Source organism: Crassostrea angulata, chromosome 2, assembly GCF_025612915.1.
Source record: "Crassostrea angulata isolate pt1a10 chromosome 2, ASM2561291v2, whole genome shotgun sequence".
In the NCBI taxonomy this organism is placed as follows: Eukaryota; Metazoa; Mollusca; class Bivalvia; order Ostreida; family Ostreidae; genus Magallana; species Magallana angulata.
This window is the reverse complement of record NC_069112.1, coordinates 80189271-80214709: the sequence shown is the minus strand read 5'-3', so window position 1 is coordinate 80214709 and position 25439 is coordinate 80189271. Positions and strand designations below refer to the sequence as shown.

Here is a 25439-nt window from a genome sequence, read left to right as displayed (position 1 = left end):
AATTAATTTTTAAAAATTTTCTATATACTTTTTTCATGTAATCGAAAGATAATCCACTATATTTTAAGTGAAATTAAAAAAAAAAATAATGTTCATGTATACCGCATAAAAATAGCAGGAACATCCCTACCCATCATGCTTTTCCCCAGAGACCACCCTCCCCCCCCCCCCCCCCCCCCCTGGATTTTATACGAAACCGTGTTTAGCTACCGAAGCTCGGGTGATAACGTTGAGAAATTGCGCGAGGTATCCCAATACTTCCGAATGGAGAAAAGATGTAAACATTTCCCATTATAAATCTCCGTAAGAAAATTGTTTTCGTTCCTGTGAAATTTTATCAGTTAAAAAGGGTTAATTGTTCAATGCAGATATCTTGGATATATTCCCTTTCATAGATTTGAATTGTATTTCTTTCACAGGTCTGTGCATTTTTATTAAAAATCATCAGAACTCGATGGAAGCAAAAACTCGGGGTAGACTGTAGGTAAAGAACTTAATCTAATGCTAAATACATGGTATAAGTGGTGTGTATTCAGTTGTCAAATATATAATCAAACTGTGTACAAAATAAGGAAGTTAGAATAACGAAGGGTGAGTCAGAATATCACATAGGTCCGTATGCTCTGTTTCTAACAGCGACCCTTAGAGTTTTAGTCATATCATTGGCCAGGAAAGGGCTCCTTCACACTAGAGAACAAATTCAAGTTGTTTTCTCGCCTGGCTCTGTTAAAATACGCTGATCACCCCTTATTTTGCTTGTCAAGATTTCTTATGATAAGGCTAGCCCCCCCCCCCCCCCACCCCCACACCACCCACCCTATTTTCAAATTGCTTCCTACGCCCCTGAGAATACTTTTCATCAAGTCTCCAAGGATGTTACTCAAGGATTATATTATGTTAATCTTAGTAAAATGTCTGCTGTTAAAAAAATGGGTTGATGAAAGACCTTTCCTTCCCCTCCCCTTCATGTTACGTGTACGTGACTGTAGCATACTTCAGTAGCTTTGTTTCCACGTGTGGCGATCTATAGGAAACGAAGATCGTGTCAATGTCGGCGCTGGCACGATAAAGATACCCCAAACCACACCCACAGAGACAGGAGTGACCAGTATCCAGGACTGCATAAAGTCGTAAATACGTTCAGTCTCGTCACGTGGAATGACCTTTGAAGAATAGAAATTATATAAACTATATATTTACATATATGTAAACAGACCTTTCCCGACCCCCCCCCCCCCCCCTACCTCCCCGAAGTGACGGTAAGCATAGTACTATAGGGGCTTTGTTACACGAGAGGCGAACTAAAAAACGTGAATGTTGTGTCATTGTCGGCGCTGGCACGATAAAGAACCTCCACAGCTCCAAGAGTGACCAGCATCTAGGTCTATAAATGATGGCGTGATTAAATTCCATCATAGTCCGCTTACAAGTATACCTAAGTATCTGCACTTTATCGTACGTAACATGCAGTTAGCCAGTATTTAATGAGCTGTGTACAAATCAATACATGACGCGCTGTCAGGGACGACCAGCAGAGGCACTTTAACTTTTTGTTCACTCTATTCTCGTTTTACTTTTTCAAAAAAATTGTCAGTAATTTAAATTACTTAATGCACCTGGAAACCTACCCCCCCCCCCCCCCCCCCCGAATCCACCCCACCCCTGCAAACAAATTACACCCTCCTCTCTTTCAAAAAAAAATATAAAAAAAATAAAGTGTTTGACACAAGACAGAAAATATGCAAACCTTTTTTTATTTCCTCACACTTTATGAAAGAGATATCGATGATATTTTTCTTTAAACCCCTTCTCAGTCCCATATATTCAAACATATTGATTGATTACAGACGTTTATTATATCTCCGTACCCTCTTTAACTTTCTATCAATGATCTCTCTTTCTCTACGGTCTAGGGAAAAGAAACTCCTTTTTTGAAATAAAGATTCGTCGCATAGTTTGGAAACTATTTCATGGCATGCGCGGATGTAGACCCGACCCGACCCCCCCCCACCCCCCGGAAAAAAAGTAAAATAAATAAAGTATCGCAAATATGTCTCGGACCCCCCCCCCCCCCCCCAGCAAACTCAATACTATCCATTGGACCCCCCCCCCCCCTCCCCCGCAAAAAAGTTTCATGGTCCTCGCATGCATGGTAATTGTCGCATATGTTTATTGTTTCTTTAATATATCCACATATATTGGTACCATTACAATGGCGGTCAAATTTCAAAGCATTTTGAATATAAAAATTTATGATTTCATTCAATTTTTCGTTTATAATTTGATTTGATTGAAGTGCATATGCCGACTATTCATGACATTTTGTTTAGTGACTTCAGTTCAACATGTGCGATGTTTGTGCTGCTGAAATAAACACGATTTCCGGTGTCAGTCAGAACAAGACACAGCGAGCTAAATTGATGAAACTTCTTAAACATTGTAAACAAGTCACAGAGAACATCAGCTTCTGGGTAAGAAGATAAATTAAGAGAATTCTTAAAAATATCAAAACATATTCTGACCAATGTTACTTGGAAATATGTAGACATATAGGATTGCTTTAGAAGTCATCTGTGGCATGAGTTCTATCTCTTTATACATGACATTTTGTGTTACAGAAGTAGATCTACCATCACACCCACTGTACAGAAATTCCTGGACTGGATCCACGCATCCACTCTGTAAATTCCTGGATCCACCACGCCTCTAGGTTTGAAATGTTCATTATGATGTCGTATTCAACCACCCCCCCCCACCCCCCCCCCCCCATCCCCCATTCCCCCGCAAACACATAAAAAATAAGTTTTCTTTGAGCATATACCGATATAAATAACTGAAATATAGATGAGATTAAATGATTAAGAAGACTAAGTTGATGATAAATACATTTAAAATTAATATTCCAATAACTTTTTTATTTTTAAGTGATTCATTATATGAGGCCAAACCGTAGGACCAAAACGACTTGGGGTCGAAACTATAGGAAGCCGAAACGACAAGCATCACTGTGACGTACATCGAACAGACGATAGATCAGAGGCAGCAAAATGAAGGATACTTTTACCCATTTAGATCGATAATGGTTCCCCGTGTAAGAAATGAAAGTACAGGTGTGTTCAAATGCTGTTTATATTGTACAATGTGGTCTACCTGTGGAATTATTTATGCCAGCGAACACGGAACGGAAAGTCTCGAATTTTCTCCAAACCAACTTTGTACAAATGACTACGGGTAAGTTTTTTTTGTGTTTTACATAGATACAGTGGATGAGAGGAAGAAAAAGACAAACATGGTCATCAGGCTACATAATTCCTGTTACCTTTGGGCCAGTGTTCTGGTATTAAATCATTCTTGAAGTAAATTAATGTGTACTGGTGTCATATAAAATTTTTGTTAGGGGCCCCTAAAATTGTAAAAACTGTGGGGAGTTGTTTTATGTCAACAAACAACATGTACCGGTACATGTAGATCTCAGTGATTTCAGAGTGACCAATCATCAGACAGAACCACTCTGCCCTGGACCCACTGGTGACCTTGGGTGACCCCCAGACCCCTTGATGTAAAATTGGACCCACTGATGTTTAAAAGATAAATAAATGAAAAAAAGGATTCTTCTTTTGAAAATTTTGTTCACCGGCCAATGTGATTTTAGATCTCATTAATCTAAAACATTAGTACAATTCAATCTTTAAGTTGACAGACTAAACGTTTATGAAAATACATGAATCAATGTTGGCTTTCATTATATACGTAGACAGTTTGAAAAAAATATGTGAATTATTGTAAACTGGTGGGCTGTATTGCGCAAGGTTGAATTTCTGAATAGATACATGTAAATTAATGTTTCCATTAAAGCATTTTCGTAGGATATTAAACCTCTATGTGCATGTTATATTTCTGTTGAACTTGAGGACAACATCAATTTAAATGTTTATTTAAATACATTCATGTCAGAATCAATGTTGACCTTTATTTAGTTTCTTACTTACATGTACATGTATCTAAGCTGGAAGTTAATATGATATTGTCACTGAAATATTTATTTAGAATATACCAGTTTGTAATATTTTGTGGTCTCTTTACAGGTTCCTGGTGTAATGGGATGCAGTAAACTACCATAATTGACTAAAGAAAGAATATATGTGGTATAGTATTCATGTATTGTTACTATTATTATGTAGCTAAACTCTGTACTTTTAGGTCACCTGAGTCATTCAGGAGACTTATTGCTATCACAAGTTCGTTGTCGTGTGTCATTCATAGACATTATGGTATACATCTCTTAAGTAGGTATGAGGGCAGTAGTCATTGTGTTAGTCCATGGGTAAGAACTGTAAATAATATCAATGTATAGTATATATCGTTTTGAAAGTTCCCATTATACATATACATGTATTTGATAATTAGGTGTGAATTGTGTTTTGATAAAGTTATAGTCTGTTCTCTACCTGGAGTAAAGAAAAACAGCATTTTACATGTATTTTAGTATGTTTTACAGTGCTACCGTTGTGGCACATACCTTGCATCATTGTCAAGATAGTGTTATTTAGGTATCAACGGACGTCAAAGAATTTGAGAGAGAGGAAAGAGAGAGAGAGAGAGAGAGAGAGAGAGAGAGAGAGAGAGGAGAGAGAGAGAGAGAGAGAGAGAGAGAGAACATGTCATGTTTAATGGAGAAAGTCAGTTATAGTGAGAAAAAGAAAGTCAGAGTACACGTTGCTCAGAAAAGTGAATGAGAGAGAGAGAGAGAGAGAGAGAGAGAGAGAGAGAGAGAGAGAGGGAGGGAGAGAAAATCAAAGAGCAATAGGTAGCAAGGGACAGTTTCGGATAAAGTACCCATCAATAATTTTGTAAAATTGAGAATTCCTGTACTTGAAGGCTTATTAGTGTTGCTAAAATTCATGAAATGAGTTTTAATGATTAGGCCAAAAAAAAAAATATGTGTGTTTCCTATTTCATCAGATATTAAAATAGGGTTTTATGAGCTTTTCAGGTTTTTTTCCTTTCCTAGCATATGATTTTTCTATACGTTAATAAAATGTATTTAACAGGTGGACCAATTGTGAATAGTGACAACTGTTACAGAATTAAAGCTTTTTTAAATCTTAGATTAATTTGGAATGTATACGAAGATTTTCTTTTTATGTAAATAGAAAATATAAATATGACAGCCACTATAGATTAACTGAGTATAATGCTCATTTTCACAAATATATTATATTAATAGTAGTTATTAGTTCTATTTTCTTGGTTATCTGACATAACAGAAGACATTAATATCATAACTGTAGGTGTTCATTTCATAAACAGAGGAAATTCTGGTTGATCAGACGAGAGCCTTAGAATTTCTTTTCAATAATTTAAAAAAAAAAATGAATACATCATTAATGGTTTAAGACTAATTTTAAAAATTTCATTTGCAACTGAAATGCAGCATTTTAAAATCATATTTATAATGTGAATGATTGTTAGGCCTATTCAAAGACTTAAGATGTCTGCAGTCTCCACACCCAGAAATATAAAAAAAAACTTTGCTTATGCTTTTTTCATGTACATCTTTTATTATATTAATTTTGAACACATTACTGCCCTAAAAAAACTATTTTTTGCATTGATTATTTAGCTAAAATAACCAAGGATAACTTTCATCCATGCTGTCAATCTGCACTTAGAAATCTTTAAAACGCTTTGATAAGTGGTGTTTTCTATTGAATTGTTACAAGCGTTTTTTAAACTCTGATTTGTAAGGACTCTATTGTTTAAACCAATTACGGTTGATAATCTGGATTTGGAATAAAAAATAGGGTCCGGTCAGGAAACCGGAAACACACATATTTTTTGTTTTGCCTTATCATTAGTTAGAGGGATGTCTCTTGTCGAAATTGATATGCAATATATAGGCCCCATATGTTAGGTACATGTAAATGAGATTCAGAAATAAAATGCGAAACCTGCGGCTATGACTGTTGTGTTGACTTTACACAGTGAAAATGCAAGTTACAGACGGGAGGGTAAATAACACGAAAAGTAGGTGGATGGGGGGCATTATAAACTATACACCGGTAAGTTTCTGACATGTGATAGTACAACATGCACATGGTACGGAAGGTCAACCCTCTGCAGGGAATTGGCTGGGGGAGGTCTAAAAAGCTGAAAAATCACGAAAAATTAGCAAAATATGAAAGGGTCAAAATCTCAAAAAATCCAGTATATAGAGAATTTTACAGGTTTTGACTAGTAATTTTCTTCAGAAATTAGTGATTGGCCTCATGAAGAGTAAATTAAAGGTATTTGTGCTGAATGGGAACTGAGGAAATTCTAGTTACAGAGTTCCGAAGACACACGTTCCCCGACTACAATGAAATGTATTAAAAAACTGTCCTGTGCCACTTTCAAGACTACCGGTACATGGCATTTTCAGATTTCTCATTGAACTGTAATTTTGAATGGATTTTGTACCATAAGTACATTTGTAGTATATTTTGGTAAAATGGATGATTTTGTTGGTTATATATGTCATTACATGATTTATTATCTATAATATACAAGGGGAGTAACTCCCTTTTAAATGTGTAAAATGACTACCACTAGAGTAAATTGGCTTAGAAAGTAGGTATTTCCTATCCTGATGACAATTAATAGGCTTACGTTAATTACCGAGATAAGAATTAATACTGTAAAACAGTTTTGATCAATTGAATCATTTAAATTATAAATTTGCAGCAATTTTGCTGTCCGATTTCATGAAATATTCAATAACATTAAGCAACCTGACTTATATAACCCAATTTTTTAAAAACAGCATATTTTTCTTTCAAATAAAATTCACATGTAGACAAATGCAATTATCAAAATATATATGTCAAACAATTCAAGTTTTTTCCTCCTACCCAAAAGTGATATTTTAGATATATTTACAGAATTCAAAAAGCCACCCCCTCTTTCCAATTGTCTCCATTACCATTACATGTTGGATATGTAAATGTACATTTGACCTTGAAATAACATCTGCTATAATAATTACTCTTGAAATGATCAAGAAACAACAAATTTTTACCCTTTTATTGTATATATGCATCAAAAATGTAGAGAAACATGTAAAATTTGAACATTTTTCATGGAATTCTCATCCGTCCCAAGGTACCCGGGTGTGTTTGAATTTCATTTTAATTAAGAGCAGACATCACACTTGTAGGTCTTACTATTTTAGCAAAGTTAAAAGGAGACTAGAACCCAGAATAGATAAGATATTCACTAAATATGATTATAGGCTTATTGTTTCATGAAAACAAGAAATCACATGTATGGCGGCATGCCTTTTTGTGAATAAGAATGTTACATTTCATCCATTTACCAAGAAAAAATCAATTTTCAATATCAGCGATGGTTGTTTTCAAATATATGTGAGAAATGACTCAAGGAAATTGCCACAAGTTTCATAATATTAGGTTAAATCTGATAAAGAGAATAACTTGCAAATAACATCATCAGATAAGGACTTCCTGCAAATATGCACATCTACCGGTATTCCTATGTTAACCACACAATGTTTTTTGAGTAATTAGAGAAAAATCAATATCCGAAAAAAATAAATATTTCTGCAATGGGGTATCGAACCGAGAACCCCAAGATTTGTAGGTGAGAGTGTAGCCACTACGATATTTCGCTTGCTACTTGATAGAAGGTAAAATTTGTTGAATTGTGTAGTCAATTTGGATGATGATAGAAAGAAGAAATGGAGCATTCTTTCGTCCATCTGAAGTTGATACCCAATGTTGTGAAACCTTTAGAATAGATAGGCGCCTATAGCGATTTGTTGAGAGAACAGTATTTGTTCATCAGTTTATTAATAAAATCAGTGCTGTTTGTAAACAATGTGGCCGTATAGCGTTGACTAAGAAAAAAAACAAGCCAGGTCAAACTCTGGTCGCCAGCGGGTATTTGAAGGTGTGGAATGTCACGTCGGCTCAACTGATGCACATTCTCCTGTTGATTTGAAATGCACGTGCTTAGAAATCTATTAACTGTCATGCATTTGTGGATTACAAGTAGGAAAATCTTAACTGAATTAAGGCCAGTCATGTATTTCAGCCAAGTCGGTAAATAAACAAACTGAAAGAAATGTAAAAACAGATTTTTAGTGAAATTTGAGCATGAATTTATTAGATACAAAGATCGAAGCGTTGAAATTTCGTTTCTCGGGACGATGGTTTGATGCCACTGGAGTGGATAACTTTCTTCAATATGGATCATTTCGTTTCAAATTTGGAAGGCAATTAGATTTAGGTGTGAGGTACAATCCCATGAATTTTCTCAAAGTTCTACAGAGTTTAACTGGAGCTAGAATTTTTATTCGGAGGCGTAGTCTAAAACATGGTCTGGAGTCAAATGGCAGGCAGAGTTTCAGACTTTCGAAAATATCTGACAATAGGTTGTAACACTTTGTTAGGTGTTCTTTAAAAAAGAAATATTAAATTTCTTTTTCAAATATCGAGGGTCAAGTTCATATAAGAATTCAATCCTTGTACAAAAGAAGGGAAAGGGGGGGGGGGGGCGAATTGTACACTGCAATTTGGCAACTCCTTCAGTATGATTTATTGATAATTGTAAATTTAATTCAGCACTTATTGTTATGAACAATTGTTGACATATAAGCGAATGCATGTGCAATATTTTTCAGCTATTAAAAATCGACCATAACTTTTACATCAACCGCTAAATAGTAAAAGTAGTATGTCAAAGACGAGTGAAAATCTCCATCTCGAAAGCGCTTGATCATGTTGATTCCTAATTTGTTTCTTGGACTTTAAATGTTTACCTTCAAATATTTTTTTGCTGATCAAATACAGAAAGGCCCATTGTTAGCGATCAGTGTATTTATAAAGTTTTTTCTGCTTCTTTACAGTGTGACATGAAGCTTATAGGAGTGTCTGGGAATCAGAGAAGACCGGGAATCGGAGACTTCACTGTATTAACTCATCTTCACTGTATTAGCTTGTCTTCAACATAGGGTTTTTATGTGGTATTGATTTTGCTCTACATCAATCTTGTAAACTTATTAAAAAAGACAAAAGGTTTTGCAACTTGAACATGTATTAAGAAAATAACAGTATAATCATGATAATAGTTAGAGGTCTCTTTACAGGTTCATTGTGTATCAATCAAGAGTGGACTGATGGAGCAAAGAAAGAGTTTTTGTGGTATAGTATTCATGTAATATCACTATGTTTGTGTAGCTATACTTTGTATTTTTAGGTCACCTGAGTCATTCAGGAGACCCATTGCTATCACAAGTTCGTTGTCGTGTGTCATTCATAGACATTATAGTATACATCTCTTAAATGGGTATGAGGGCAGTAGTCATTGTGTTAGTCTTGGGATAAGAACTGTTCTACATATATTTGAATTTCACAATTGAAAAGTGTTGCATCAAATCGTGTGAGTATAAAATAATGAATGCCAAATTTTAATTTAGTTTACATCTGTTCATAAAAAAGCAAGATTTTGAAATCCATGAGATGGTCTATTAATTTCTTGCAATTAATTAAGAATCTACAGTATTTAGGTTGAACTTTAGGACAATATCATCTTAAATGTTTATGTATATACATTCATGAATCAATGTTGGCCTTTATTACTTATCTGAGTTTGAAATAATGGAAATTAATATGATATTGTCACTGAAATATTTATCTAAAATAAACCAGTATGTAATATTTTGTGGTCTCTTTACAGGTTCCTGGTGTAATGGGATGCAGTAAACTAATTGGCCAAAGAAAGAATATATGTGGTATAGTAGTCATGTATTGTTACCATTATTATGTAGCTAAACTCTGTATTTTTAGGTCACCTGAGTCATTCAGGAGACCCATTGCTATCACAAGTTCGTTGTCGTGTGTCATTCATAGACAGTATAGTGTCCATCTTTTAAATGGGTATGAGGGCAGAAGTCATTGTGTTAGTCCTGGAATAAGCAATGTTGCCAGAAGGCCTAGGTCGAGGACTGCATCAATTTCTTACCAAGGAACTGACAATGTAACTATTGTCCTCATCCCTATTTGATGGTTGATCTGAAACAAGAATAACATATCATTGTGGTAATGTCAGGGCTGGGATATTGTCTGATTATCTTCCTGGGGTCATTCAAAAAATCAACCTGGGTAAGGGGGATCATAGCCAATCATATGTCATAAGCCAGTACCGGGGTAGTTAATATTAATGACCTCATATATATATAATTTGGAAAATTCCCATCTTAAATATATTAAAGAAGTAAGAGACAGAGGAGCAAGAGTACAAGAGTTTAGGGAGAGAGAGAGAGAGAGAGAGAGAGAGAGAGAGAGAGAGAGAGAGAGAGAGAGTGTGTGTGTTCATGTTAGTGAGACAAACAGAGCAAGAGTTCATAAACATGTTGCAAGAAAAGTCTCAAATTGTCGTAAAATGTTTAAAGAGAGAGAGAGAGAGAGAGAGAGAGAGAGAGAGAGAGAGAGATTTATGAAGAATGTCAGGAAAGGGAATTAGAGAAAGAAAGAGAAAAAGAAAGTACATATTTTGGAGAGAGAGAGAGAGAGAGAAAGAGCAGGATAACATGCTAAACAGTGAATGCTAGAGAAAGAGAGAGAGTATGTTAAATGAAGAATGTCAGAGATAGAGAGACAAAGAGAGCAAGAGTACATGTTGATCAGAAAATTGAAGGAGAGAGATAGAGAGAGAAACAAAGAGAAAGTACAAATGTAGAAGAGAGATAGAGAGAGAATAAGTCTGCATGAGAGATAATTATTTACATTTTCAACTGTCTTTGTGTGTGATAACATTATGAATCAATTTTGAACCCTAAAACCCAATAACTTCATAAAACATGAGTGACACAATATGGGCGTGTCATATAGCATAAGCGAGAGACGGGGTATTTGCTGCGCCGAGCAGTAATACATATCATGTGCTACACGGAAAAATAGTGGTTTTAAATAATGCTGTTTCAAAGTGTACAAATTGGAAATAATATAAATATAACTAATAAGGAATCATTCTTTGAATATTATGGGGTGATAATTTTGGTCGGAGCGTGGTCAAATCTATCATAAAGCCATTTGGGCTTTATTGAATTTAACCATGCCCGACCGAAATTATCACCTCATAATACTAAAGGAATGATTCCTTATTCCTTAAATAGACACAGAAAGTATTTCCTTATCAGAGAATGTCTGAAAATAGTAAATGTCTGAGAGAGAGAGAGAATGAGAGAGAGAAAGAGAGAGTATATTTATTGAAGAACCTCAGAGAGAGAGAGGAATGTACATCTGCAGTACGTTTTAGAGAGACAAAGAGAGCAAGAGTACATGAGAGTAGTATGAGTAGCTCACGAAAGGGAAGGAGGAAGAGGAAGTATATATTTCAGAGAGAGAGAAAGAGAGATAGAGAGAGAGAGATAGTATCTAATGAAGAATGTCAGAACACGTTGCTCAGGAGAGGGAAAAAGAAAATACATATTCCAGAAAGAGAGAGAGAGAGAGAGAGAGAGAGAGAGAGAGAGAGATGGGGGGATGTACATCTGCAGTGGAGAGAAATAGACACAGAAACCTAGTATTCATATGGGAAAGGGAGGATGAAAAAGAGAAAGAAAAAATACATATATATTTTGGAGAGAGAGAGAGAGAGAGAGGGTGAGAGAAAAAAAGCAAAAGTACATGTTAAGCAGAAATAGAGGGATTGATGGTATGACAAAAAGAGAGTACATGTGTAGGAGAGGCTATGTAAATGTTTTGCAGAGAAAGTTTGAGAGAGAGAAAGAGCAAGCACAGAGAGAGAGAGAGAGAGAGAGAGAGAGAGAGAGTATATTTAATGAAGAACCTCAGAACTTGTTGCTCGGAAAAGTGATTGAAAGAGAGAATGAAAGAGTACATAGAGAGAGAGAGAGAGAGAGAGAGAGAGAGAGAGAGAGAGAGTACATAAGTCTGCATGAAATAGGGAAAAAGACAAAAAAAGATGGCTTACTTATGGGAAAGGCAGGATAAAAAAGTGTTGGTATTTCTGGCAGAGTGAGAAAAAGTTAATGTCTGAGAGAGAGAGAAAGAGTGAGAGAGAGAGAGTATATGTAATGAAGAACCTCAGAACTTGTTGCTCGAAAAAGTGATTGAAAGAGAGGAAGAGAAAGTACATATTTCAGAAAGAGAGAGAGAGAGAGAGAGAGAGAGAGAGAGAGAGAGAGAGAGGAGAGAGAGAGTATATTTATTGAAGAACCTCAGAGCATGTTGCTCAGAAAAATGAATGTGAGCAAGGAAGAGAAAGTACAGAGAGAGAGAGAGAGAGAGAGAGAGAGAGAGCACGGGTATGTTTAATGAAGAATGTCAGAAATATTGAGACAAAGAGAGCAAGAGTACATGTTGATCAAAAATTGAATGATAGAGAGAAAGAGAGAGAAACAAAGAAAACATATTTAGGAGAGAGAGAGATAACAGTGAATGAGACAGAAAGAGAGAGAGAAAGAAAGTATTCTTAGCAGTGAATGTATGGTACAGACAGAGACAGGAGAGGGGGAAAGTATTCACCAATGTTTAGCAGAGAATCTCAGAGTTTTTAGAGTTAAAAAAAAATTATCTACTGGTTGAGTGTTTTTGTTATACGATAGTAGTATACCATCATTTATCTATGAATGGAAAATATATTTTTATTTTAAAATAAAATCTGTTTTAAATTAGGTATTCCTTACACACAAAATTTTATATTATATAAATCCATTATATCATTAAATAGTTTTTAAAGAATGTGGGTGGCATAATTCTAAAAACAGTTTATTTTTATTCAACAGGTTGTGATTCAAAGACACAGACCGCCACATCATGGACACAGCAAGCTCCAAAGAATAGAATACATAAGTGTTCTAAGTGTCCCGGGGACACAGAGTACCATTGTGTATCGTGTCCATGTGATCTGTGCCCCCAGTGTAAAGAGAACCATGTAAAAGATCTCCAAACAATAGACCATGATGTCGTGTCACACCGTGATAAAATCAACTACATCCCAACACAAGAGATCTGTGTGAGACATCCTAGCCATGTTTATACAAAGTACCGTGAACCTTGTGAACTCCCCGTCTGTTTCCACTGCAGAAAACATAGAACTCATAGACTACTAGATGTTAGAACAGTCTATAAAACAAAGCGACAACAACACAGAGGAACCATTCACACCATCAGAAGTGAGGCTCTCTTTTACAGACCTGTTTTCCTGCCACGAATCAAAGCTGATTTCAAAACCTGTCACACAGAATTCTCCCTCTATCAATCAGAGATGTTAACAAAGGCCCAGACACTGAAGAATCTCATTAACAAAGTGAGAAAAGATTTCATGAAAAATGTGTTTTGTGACTTTGATTTCAAACACAGATGTTTAAAACAGATGAAAGAAATGAGCAGACATATTGTCAGCCTTCAGGAATATGAACTCAGATATGTACAGCCAGAATTCACATTCAGTGCGCTACAATTCCTCTCCTCCATAAAGACAGCCCTCCCCCAGATACATCCTACACTCCACACCAGCCAGCTCTCCATGACTGAGTCACTCAACAAGGAGGATGTGATGGAGTCACTGAGTGCAATCCAAATCACAGAGAGAGGAAACCGACGCGTAGGAAACCAGTGTCTGCTGAAACTGACGTCTGGTGCTGAGTTCCATCAATCTCTCACACTCACAGGTGTTGATGGTTGTTATCACATTTCCTGTGTGACATCAGACCGGGTCTGGGTCAGTGATGGTAGAAACAATCTCATGTTGACAGACACAACAGGTGTCCCTCTACATCGTGTGGAGGATTCATGTAGTGGTTTATATAATGGAGGATTACACACAGTGAACAGTGAGAGTGAACTGATTTATATAGATAGGAATTATAACATCAACAAACTGTCAACGGATATGAAAACAACCACCACATTTATAGAGAGAACAGACTATACATGTGGACCACAGTGTGTGTACTGGTCCCCGTCCACTGGGGATCTACTGGTCGCGATGTATAACTATGTTACACAGACAGGCAAGGTAACCCGGTACAACCAGAGTGGACAACTCACACAAACCATACAGAACGATAACACAGGACTTGGGCTGTATAGGTACCCTATCTATATAACAGAGAACAACAATGGGGATGTCGTGGTGTCTGACTATGACTCTCGTGCTGTAGTGGTGACAGAGCGTGGAGGAAGACATCGTTTCTCCTACACAGGACATCCATCAGGATCAGGACTATGGCCACATGGAATCTGTACTGACGCGCTGTCACACATCCTGGTGTGTGATGATACAACCGACACAGTACAGATGATAGACAGGGACGGTCAGTTCCTGTCACATCTACTGATAAGACCATCAGGGATATTCTATCCATTGAGCCTGAGTTATGATGTCAACACTCACCGTCTCTGGGTCGGATCACGGTACAATAACACGGTGGTTATATACAGGTATATCACCAGACAGGACGCTCTGACAGGTAAGTCGGAGTCATTATTGTAAATTATATAATATGTAGTTACAAGTCAGACATATATAGGATGTGATCTTTATTATTTGTCAATATAATGTAAGTACATATTTATTTATAAACAATCAACATCACATATTGAGATGTAAATACATTACATGTCTGTTGAATAATTGACTCATCATATTTCTGTTATAAATGAATGGATTTATTAATTACATAAATGTATATATGTTTATTATTAATTGATAATGATAATTGATTCATTGTAACAGACAACATTGCTGTAACAATCATTATACAAGATGTGATGTTTGTAATCAATCTGTTCCATCTGACTGTTTGTGTCTGATGTTTGTAGATCTGAATCCAGCCACTGCTGATGTGATGGAGTCACTGAGTGAAATCCCAACCACAGGGACAGAAAAACCACAGCAAGGAAACCAGTGTCTGCTGAAACTGATGTCTCCCCCCGAGTTACTTCCCTCTCTCACAGTGACAGGTGTTGTTCGTTGTGATCACATTTCCTGTGTGACATCAGACCGGGTCTGGGTCAGTGATCGATACAATCTCATGTTGACAGACACAACAGGTGTCCCTCTACATCGTGTGCAGGATTCATGTAGTGATTATTTCTATGGATTACACACAGTGAACAGTGAGAGTGAACTGATTTATATAGATAGGAATTATGACATCAACAAAATGTCAAAGGATATGAAAACAACCACCACATTTATAGAGAGAACAGACTCTACATGGGAACCACGGTGTGTGTACTGGTCCCCGTCCACTGGGGATCTACTGGTCGGGATGTATAACTATGATACAAAGACAGGCAAGGTAACCCGGTACAACCATAGTGGACAACTCACACAAACCATACAGTACCACAACACAGGTCTCGGACTGTATAGTAAACCTAACTATATAACAGAGAACAACAATGGGGATGTCGTGGTGTCTGACTGGTCTGATGCTGTAGTGGTGACAGAGCGTGGAGGAAGATATCGTTTCTCCTACACAGGACATCCATCAGGATCAGGACTAGTGCCACGTGGAATCTGTACTGACCCGCTGTCACACATCCTGGTGTGTGATGTTACAACCGACACAGTACAGATGTTAGACAGTGACGGTCAGTTCCTGTCACATCTACTGATAAGACCATCAGGCATATTCAGACCACGGAGCCTGAGTTATGATGTCAACACTCACCATCTCTGGGTCGGATCACGGGACAACAACACGGTGGTTATATACAGGTATATCACCAGACAGGACGCTCTGACAGGTAAGTCTGAGTCATTATCATTCACATTAATTAGATATAGATAACTAAGACACACAGTCCGTGTTAATTATCAGTCAATAAGATACACGTAAGACATGTTTATCTGTGTGATTGTTTGTCAATATAAACAGCTCATTGTTACAGGGTTAGCTGTATCTATTTCATTAATTAGAGGTACAGTCACATGTCATTGTATTTAGTTAATTAGAATAAATGGTCATTGTAATTAATATGATGAGGCATGTAATTGTAAGTTATGTTGTTACGAGTTAATTATATAATTGAATTGTTTTAATTAAATAGATAAATATTAAAGCATGTGTCAATGTAATCAGTTTAAACTTTTAATTTATATATGTAGCTCTATCATTGCATAACCTGTATGATGTTAATTAATTAACGGTTAATCAATGATTTTTTGTAGATGAACACACACCCCGTCCTGATGAGGACATCATGTCCAGCTCAACACCAGCCGTATAATGGAGATAACTTGGATATTGACAGGTTGTAAATGTTTCTGTACAAATCTAGTCTGCTCTCAAAACCACACATGTAGTTTGTCACTTTGTTCAACATCTGCAGCTGAAATTGAGCTGTGTATAATTCACATGGACTGTAATACTGACTCCTGTTTATTTCACACTTTGTGATCATCCAAACATGGCTGTCTGCTGCTGAGTGTGGAATGTTATACACATTTTACTTTGCTTATAAAGAATTATCATAAACAAAAAATAATTTTTTATATGAAGTCTATAAAAACTGGATGTAAAAAAAAATGAATGATTAAAATTTGTAATAGATCTTTATCAGTTTGAACATTTATGGTTATCATGCCCCCGCTCTGAAGGAGAGGGGGGTTACCATATACTGTTTTACCCTTGTGTGTCTGTCTGTCTGTACGTACGCCCTTCTGTCTGTCTGTATCAAAAGTTTTTGTCACATTTTTCTCAACAACTGATCGTTGCAGGTGCTTGAAATTTCAACACACTCTTTGTTTAGGCATGCCATACGTTGGAATATATGTTTGCACCTGTTAAATGACGACTTTTGTTTATTTTTTGCCTAAATTTTCAAACAAATTTTCGTAAAGAATTTCTCTGCAACTATTGATCGCATAAGCTTGAAATTTTAACACTTTCTTTGTTTAGGCATGTCATACGCTCGGATCTATTTTTGTACCAATTGGACATCAACTTCCTGTTTAAGTCGACTTTGCTTATTTTGTATATTTACATCAGAGCGGGGGTATTACTTGTGAGCATTGGCTCACAGATATCTGAGTAATATCATGTTGGTGTTGATCATTAACTACATCATTCATTAGTTTATTCTGTTTCCTGTAGATGGGCCAATTTTACCTGACCACGAGGGGAGAAAATAGAACACCTTCCTTGAAATCCTTACAGAGGAAGACAGAAAACAGACATTGGCTATGTAGACCACTCACTGCAATATGACGTCTTTATCTTCAAGTACGCACTGACCCGAGTCACTCATGTCACCTATTACAATTGGTCTTTATCTGTCATCGTGTGGTGTGTGTCATGCGTCTTTCCTTTACAATTTTACATGTTGAACTTCTTCTTGAAAACTACACGGCCAATTGTTACCATATTTGATGTGAAACATTACTACAATAAGAAGAATTTAGATTTAATATAACTGGATTATCCGCTGAGTGACCGATATATGGACTTAAATAACGCGCCATTATTTGAACCTGTGTTCTGTGTACATGAACTATACAGTAATTACTTATTATTCTCTTATCATTTTTATTTCACAGTATGTTATCTGTTTAAAGTCTGTGGTCTGTGTACATGAACTATACTGTAATTTAAAATAGTAATTTGTCATTTTACATTGATATCAATTGTTTGAACCGAGTTTTCCAAAGGAGAAATCCAGTTATTGAAATGGTGAAAGGGGCACGCCGGCGGACAGCTGCGAGAAGGGTACCCCTATTGTACTGCAAACCAATTGTACATATATAAGAGATGTGCATAACACTTGGAGTTGTTGTTGTACCCCCATTGTACGGATAACTCTTCATAACTCTTCATACAGTTTAAAGATAGGTAGTTGTTGTCTTGTAGATCAATTGTACCTACATGTATATCAGAGATGTGCATATAACTTGGATTTATATTTTTGATTATTTATGTGTACATAAACTCTACAGTAATTAGTTGTTATACTCCCTTACATGGCTTATCAATTATATCTTAGTATGAGTGTAGTAAATTCTCATCTGACAGTATGTATTTAATTCTTTTGAATGCTTTTATAATACCCTGTAATTTAGTGATGGGAAAAAGATGTTACTTAAAATTGGGGCTTATATCTGAGGATTTTTTATTTTTCCTATTTGCAGAAAATAAATTTTGTTTATTGATTAAACATCATATTCAAAGGGGAGTAACTCAAATTTGAGTTCTTCAATTACAAACGAATAAAGAGTTATTCCCCTTTTTGTAATATTTTTTAGATAAAGTTTCATCTTAGAACTGGTTGTTGACCCCTGACATGTTTTTCTCTGAAAGTTAATTGAATATCAGTAAATATAATTAGACGATTTTTAAAAATGCCCTTAATAAGAATATTATTGGTGGATTTAGCACATTTCTTTATATTGATCATGAACATAGAAAACTCGTGTTTATGTAAATAGTTTTTGAACAATGTTGTAACTAAGTTAAAGTGTACTGCTTTTTTTTCTTCAATTTTTTTTTCTGTCTATTTACGTTAACCATGAAATACATAATTCCCATATACACATGATTTTTGGTGAGTTGTAGCAAGCTATAGATATAACTCAATAAATGTGATATTTATTCATAGTTTTGTCTTTTTTCTTAGTAAGACAGTATTGTAATATTTGGTACAAAAAAAAAGAATATGATACAGTAACTTTATGTACAGAACAAGACAATTATGTATTGGGGCGAACTAAATAACTGACAAACCAATCTCCTTTTGGATTCACTATAGTTAGATGTCAATAGAGACTAGTCAACAATAAATTACCAAATGAATTTTCCATCCAAGTACTCAGTTGTTTCAAGAATTACATTTTGACTGACAGGTTAAATTCTGAGAATTATTAGTAAAACCGTTATTTTGATAACATATCTATCCTAAGCTGAAGATTAATCGATAATTGTAACATGATCGTGCATGAAATTCTGTTATAGAAACTTCAATATTATATAAATAGTGCCTGTTTGGGAGGGTAACTGTTAAAATTGACACCCCGAGACAACCATTGTCAACCTCCCAAATAGGCACTATTTATTTATTATACTGAATGTCTTAATTTTTAAAAAAAATGCTGCTTTTATATAGAAATGAAGTGAATGCTACGGTGAACCGTACGCGCATAATTTACACACATGTAACAATTGGTTGTGTTACCCGTTGCCTTTCATGTTAAATACTGAAATCTGATTGGTCAAGACTGAAGACGCAGTTGATAATCCGTTCTTTTACCCTCGGCATTAGCAACAGACCTGACAACGGGTAACACAACCACTTGTTACACGCACGTAAATTATACGCGTACGGTTCGACGTAGAATTCACGTCATTTCTACATAAAAGCAGCTGAGTTTTCTTTGAAATGAAGGCATTCAGTATAATAAAATAAATAGTGCCAGTTTAGATGGAAACAGTTGAATTTGACACCCCGAGAAAACCATTGTCAACCTCCGTTTCGTGACAGTTGACCATAGTTTTCTCGGGTCACTATTTATATAAAAACACATGTAATGTAACACGGAATGAGGAACTTTTACGTTTAAACTGTTACCCCGCATTATGCAATTTAACACATAAAACGTTTAAACTTTTACGTTTTAACCCTGCAACTGTGTAATATAACCGCACATACATGTAACGTTACATAAAATAATGCACTTTAACCGCATATATACCGCCACACGCAATTTACGCAATTTACGTATACACTTCTACACGCAAACACGTACTTCACATCTACCGGTACATACAATCAATCACTAAAACGCATAAACATAATTTAATGCACATACCGTTACACACAATGAAACACTTAAATCACATACTGCACAGTATACCGTTACACACAATCAAACACTTAAAGGCATAAACAGTTACATGTAATCATGTACTTTTACACACATACCTTTACACACTATCGCACACTTTAACACATATACTGTTATACACCATTGTCACAGACTTTAATGCGCATACTGTTACACACAAACACTTTAACCGAATATACCGTTACACGCGATCGATCGCACACTTGGCTCATAACCGTTTGTTGCAATCACACACTTTAACACAGATACCATTACACGCAGTCACAAACTTAAATGCATATACTTATACTTGTAAACGTTTATTCCACACATATTCCACTACACGCAATCACACATACCGCTTCACACAATCACACACTTCAACACATATACGGTTACACACAATCACACACTTAACTACATATATTTTTACAAGAAATCAAGTACTTTAACAGTTATACTGTTACACACAATAGCACACATTAAGGAGCGCGGCAGTACTCCTGCTCTATTACATTGGTGCCCAACAACATGACACGTGGAGAGGTTTAGAGAGTCTCGTGTGAGATTTCTATGGGATAGAAATATAAAAGAAGGGGGAATAGAAAGTGTAATAGTGAATATATAACGGCTCAGTACTGCCGCGCTCCTACTAGCACTAGCTAGTGGTTAAACCCCTTAGCTCAGTCGTTTTTTTAAACTGAAGGGTCCAGAGTTCGAGCCTAGTTGTGGCCCGTACAGATGTTAAGTACTTTGTATGAACGACACACTTATTTGATATGCACGCGAAACAGAGCAGTACAATATGTGTATGTGACAGATACGGATACCTGGGAAATTCTTTCAAAGAACAAACCCGCTTTCTATGTTCATTTGATTGTAGTTTCCTTTATTTATGTTCTAATTCACCCGTTAAAACGAACATAAAATATTTATAAACTAAAGCTCAAAACACCAATATATAGGTACAGCTCGCGCGAGTGCAACACACTTTTTTATTACATTATATACATGTACAAACAACTTTCCGTTTTCCTTCATTGAAGATTCTACAATATACAACAAGATATTATAAACATCAATATCATCAACATAACAAATTGACTGGGTGGTTGGGTGGGGGTCTGTTGCACGATAGGCAGCGATTTCTCCAATAACTTCTACTACTTTAAGCACGTACCCAGGTAACTGTCGATACGCTTGAGTAACTTAATTTACGACCAATCACAGATTGGATATAAATATAACAACAACATTCAAACACGTGTTACTTGTATCATTTATAAATAGATTTACTTTTACATAGATATAATTGTAATGTTTAGACGATGCGTTAAGCTGTGTTGATGTCCGTGTCACCTGAATGCTTCGAATGCCTGAATGTAACTTTCTAGACCGGTATATATATACTCCAGTGGCAGTTAAAGCTGAAAACCGTTCATAAGTAGACACTATTACACAGGTAGCTGGTAGGTAAACCCTTTGATTTCGTTACACCCGATTGCAAAACCGAGACTCGTGGCCGACATGTAGTATTCCTTTCGTGGTATTTGGATTTTATGTATTCATTTCTTGTTCTATTTGCATATTCTGTATGTAAATAATGCATTTACCTATTTATTTGATGTAATTATTCTCCTTGCTTTAAAAAAGTGCGTAAACGTTAATAATTTCATCACGATCGAGTACCACGCCAAAACAAGATGTACGTTCACACAGGTGAGACCTCTACAGCGAAGTACCTTGAACTGTTAAGAGGTTTACCCCTTATATAAGGGCTGTATGGACAGCATTGATGAAAGAGAAATATGGCGGAAAGTGCATATTGACGAGCAGTGTTCTACTTTTAGGAGCTATCAAAACTATTACGCGACCAAATACTGATATGAATTTGGGTCAGTTTTTCAACAACATACAGTAGAATGGACCTTTTACATTAACAATAACAGAGAGGAGCTGTGTCACCATACACACAGTAGGATAGATCTTATACAAGAGCAACAGACACGAGCTGTGTCACCATACGACACACAGGAGGATATACCTTATAGATAAACAACAACAGACACGAGCTGTGTCACCACACACACAGTACGATATATCTTATACAAGAGTAACAGACACGAGCTGTGTCACCATACACACAGTAGGATAGATCTTATACAAGAGCTACAGACACGAGCTGTGTAACCATACACACAGTAGGATAAATCTTTTACAAGAGCAACAGACACGAGCTGTGTCACCATACACACAGTAGGATAGATCTTATACAAGAGCAACAGACACGAGCTGTGTCACCATACGACACACAGTAGGATATATCTTATACAAGAGCAACAGACACGAGCTGTGTCACCATACACAAAGTACAGACCCTGAAACGTGCTACTACACCAGTTGCACGGTTCGGTTCGTTACGCTTTTTGAACGGTACGGTTCTCTTTGTGAACGGTACGGTTCGTTTTGTGAACGGTATGGTTCGCTTTGTGAACGGTACGGTACGCTTTGTGAACGGAACGGTTCGCTTCTTGCACGGTACGCTTTGCTAAAAATAGCTGCACGCTTTGTGAACGGTTTGCGCGCTTTATTAATGAGGTAGGCGTGGCCTGCACGCTTTGATTTTTCTCGATATAATTTTGTTTACTTTTGCCCGATCTACTTCAGCATGGTGGTAATTATGACAAGAATTTTTCTTTATTTATATGATATATTACAAAAGTATTTCAATCGATCTATTTAAAATCAGGACTTCCATCCGTTCCTCCGTTTTTGATACGTTGCGCGAAACGTGTACTCAGTGACAACCGGGAAGCGGGGGGAATTTTAATTTTGATCAATCTGTTATTATTAGTATCTAATTTAGATAAATGTAATCATTAAGATAGATTAAAAGGACTGTTTGACTTTAATCCGATATATTTTTGTTAATTCAGCGAGCTGTCGATAATTTTACTAATCGTCTAAAGTTTTTATTTCTATGCATACATGTACTTGAGTTGAAGTCATTAAATATTTCTAATCCATTAAAAATTTCTACAAAAAATTGCCCCGACTTTATTCCGATATTTCTTTAGTTTCCTTTATCGTTGTCTTGATTCTCGGCTAGTTGTTATTATTCATAATTCGTATGATCATTCTTTATTGCGTACTACTGTAGTACTACTGCCGATTGCCTTAGTGAATAGACGATGTAAAATTAATGATAAGATAAACAATGAATTTCAGATAAGAAATCTTGAATTAAACTGTTATATAGTTTTTTGACACGAATTTTATTCATTTAAATATTGATTCTATGATTTTCTGCAATTGTTCGTATACACAGATGATACCTACATGTAACCCGTCATCGCCTCTCTTATCTGAACTAAGATCGCGTGTATAGTCAAAATATGACAATTAGTTTTTGTTTTTCCGTTAAACTATACATGTACATGTAACATATTCTTACGATATGTACACAACTGGATATACACAACAAGTCAATAACTTTTATATATGTAATGGCGATATTTATCATTCTGTTGAACAAGTGTCCGCTCTTCACTTTATGCATGCGATTTAGCTGACGTTTTACGAATGCTGACTAATCTGTTTATATTTTGTTTACCTTTTTACACACAAAGTTGTTGTAAATAGGACACGAAAAAATACCCGGTAATCAACAAATGAATGTTAAAAGTGATAAATATATAAGAATTTATCAAGTAACAAAATAATACGACAGCGAGGGAAAACGATCGACTCTGATCGCCAGTACCTGAATTATAATCATGAAATCGGAAAGAAATTATTGTTGAATAATTTCAAATAGGAACACTCTTTTTAATAGGGATTTAAGAAAACATAAAACAAAAATGTTTCATTCGATAATTTTCTCCTAGCCATATAGGAGGAGCCAAATAGCACGCGGCGCATGGCGTGATCTGTACTGTTATAATACTTAAACTGATTGACAGGCGAAGCACGTGGAGTCCTGAGATAAAATCCCGCTCAAATGACCAACTATAGAAACTTAAAGCGAAATAATAAAGTTCAGTAATAAAACTTTTATTTACTAGTAAGTATTATAATTAACACACAAGTTCTCTCTCTCTCTCTCTCTCTCTCTCTCTCTCTCTCTCTCTCTCTCTCTCTCTCAATTTGAGGGTGTATGTGATTGTGTGCAAACAATTTTGAATTATTAGATTTTTATTTGTATGAATTTAATTCATTTATTTTAGACTCAGGGTTTTCACAACGATTTCAACACAATGACTAAAAGTTTGTACAGTGGACGATGTACATAATATATAGATTGATCTCGACGGTTAAAATTTCGACGCTATTTCACATCACAGATATTAGATTGAAAATAAATTTAAAAAGAGCTGTGTTTGTGCTTACATGTACTTGTTATCTCATTCAACTATTTATGATGTAATTAATCATTTTTTGATACATTAATGTACCCGGTAAATGATATTCTATCGCAAGTTAATATGTGAAAATCCCGCATGTACAGAGTCGCTGAATTCTTCTACGGATCCACGCGCCGATGGTCTTTCGTGTAGTTGTTTGTGTTCATTTCTACAGACAGTTCTTTTGTTTTCTAGAGATTAAGAAATGCCATGAAACTAACAAAGTATAAGTAAGATATATTTAGACTATACACACGACAGATTGTGATGAGTTACCTAACAGGTGTCCGTGGAAAGGTGTGAATACCGGCATTTCGTGTACACCTGTTTAAGCGTCCAAATATACAGAGTTAGTTGTAAAGTACAATAACTGCTAAAAAAAAGAAAGACAATAACACCTGTTGTGTATAGAACCAAAGATCAGCTTCTGTACTCGTGTTTCGCGCGAGTGATTTTTTGTTCATGTGAAATCACGACGCCATTACCAGCTATGCGGGAAATAAAGTTGAAAGTTATTTTATGGAATGCGTGTACTTTTTCCCGTTCAATGCTAGCATTTAATAAAATTATTTAATAAATATAATTGTGTGAACGTTAATAGTTTACAATGTTTAAGAAATCGGCGATGCAAGTTTTGTCGAAAAACAAAGAAATGATTACGGTATAAGAAAGGAAATATTTTTGTAACTGTTTTAATAAGAATAACAGTATTAAATCTTAGTATGTGTTATCTAATCCCGTATAAAAAATCTAGCTAAATATTGAACTTATCTGGTCAGCGATAATCTCCGTCCGTACTCATCTAAAGACATTAGGTCAATAAGCCGTATATGGAAGTTGCACGCTTATTGCACGGTACGGTACGCATTTTTGTCCGTCTGGAGGCGGGTCTTGCATAAATTATCTTGCACGCTTTTTGCACGGTACGGTTCGCTTTGTGAACGGTACGGTTCGCTTTGTGAACGGTACGGTTCGTTTTGTGAACGGTACGGTTCGTTTCTTGCACGGAACGGTACGTTTCGTTTTGTGAACGGTACGGTTCGTTTCTTGCACGGAACGGTACGGTTCGTTTTAGAGGTGTAGTAGCACGTTTCAGGGTCTGTAGGATAGATCTTATACAAGAGCAACAGACACGAGCTGTGTCACCATACACACAGTAGGATAGATCTTATACAAGAGCAACAG

General features: G+C 35.9%; 1 protein-coding gene across 1 annotated transcript in view; it reads left to right on the top strand.

Annotated features, from left to right (window-relative positions):
* The window catches only part of LOC128171011 (uncharacterized), a 511120-nt gene that overhangs the window by 416965 nt on the left and 68716 nt on the right, over positions 1–25439 (top strand). The window contains exon 8 of the mRNA XM_052836776.1: positions 14850–15782. Coding sequence (XP_052692736.1) covers positions 14850–15782 — 933 coding nt within the window. The remainder of the gene's footprint in view (positions 1–14849; positions 15783–25439) is intronic.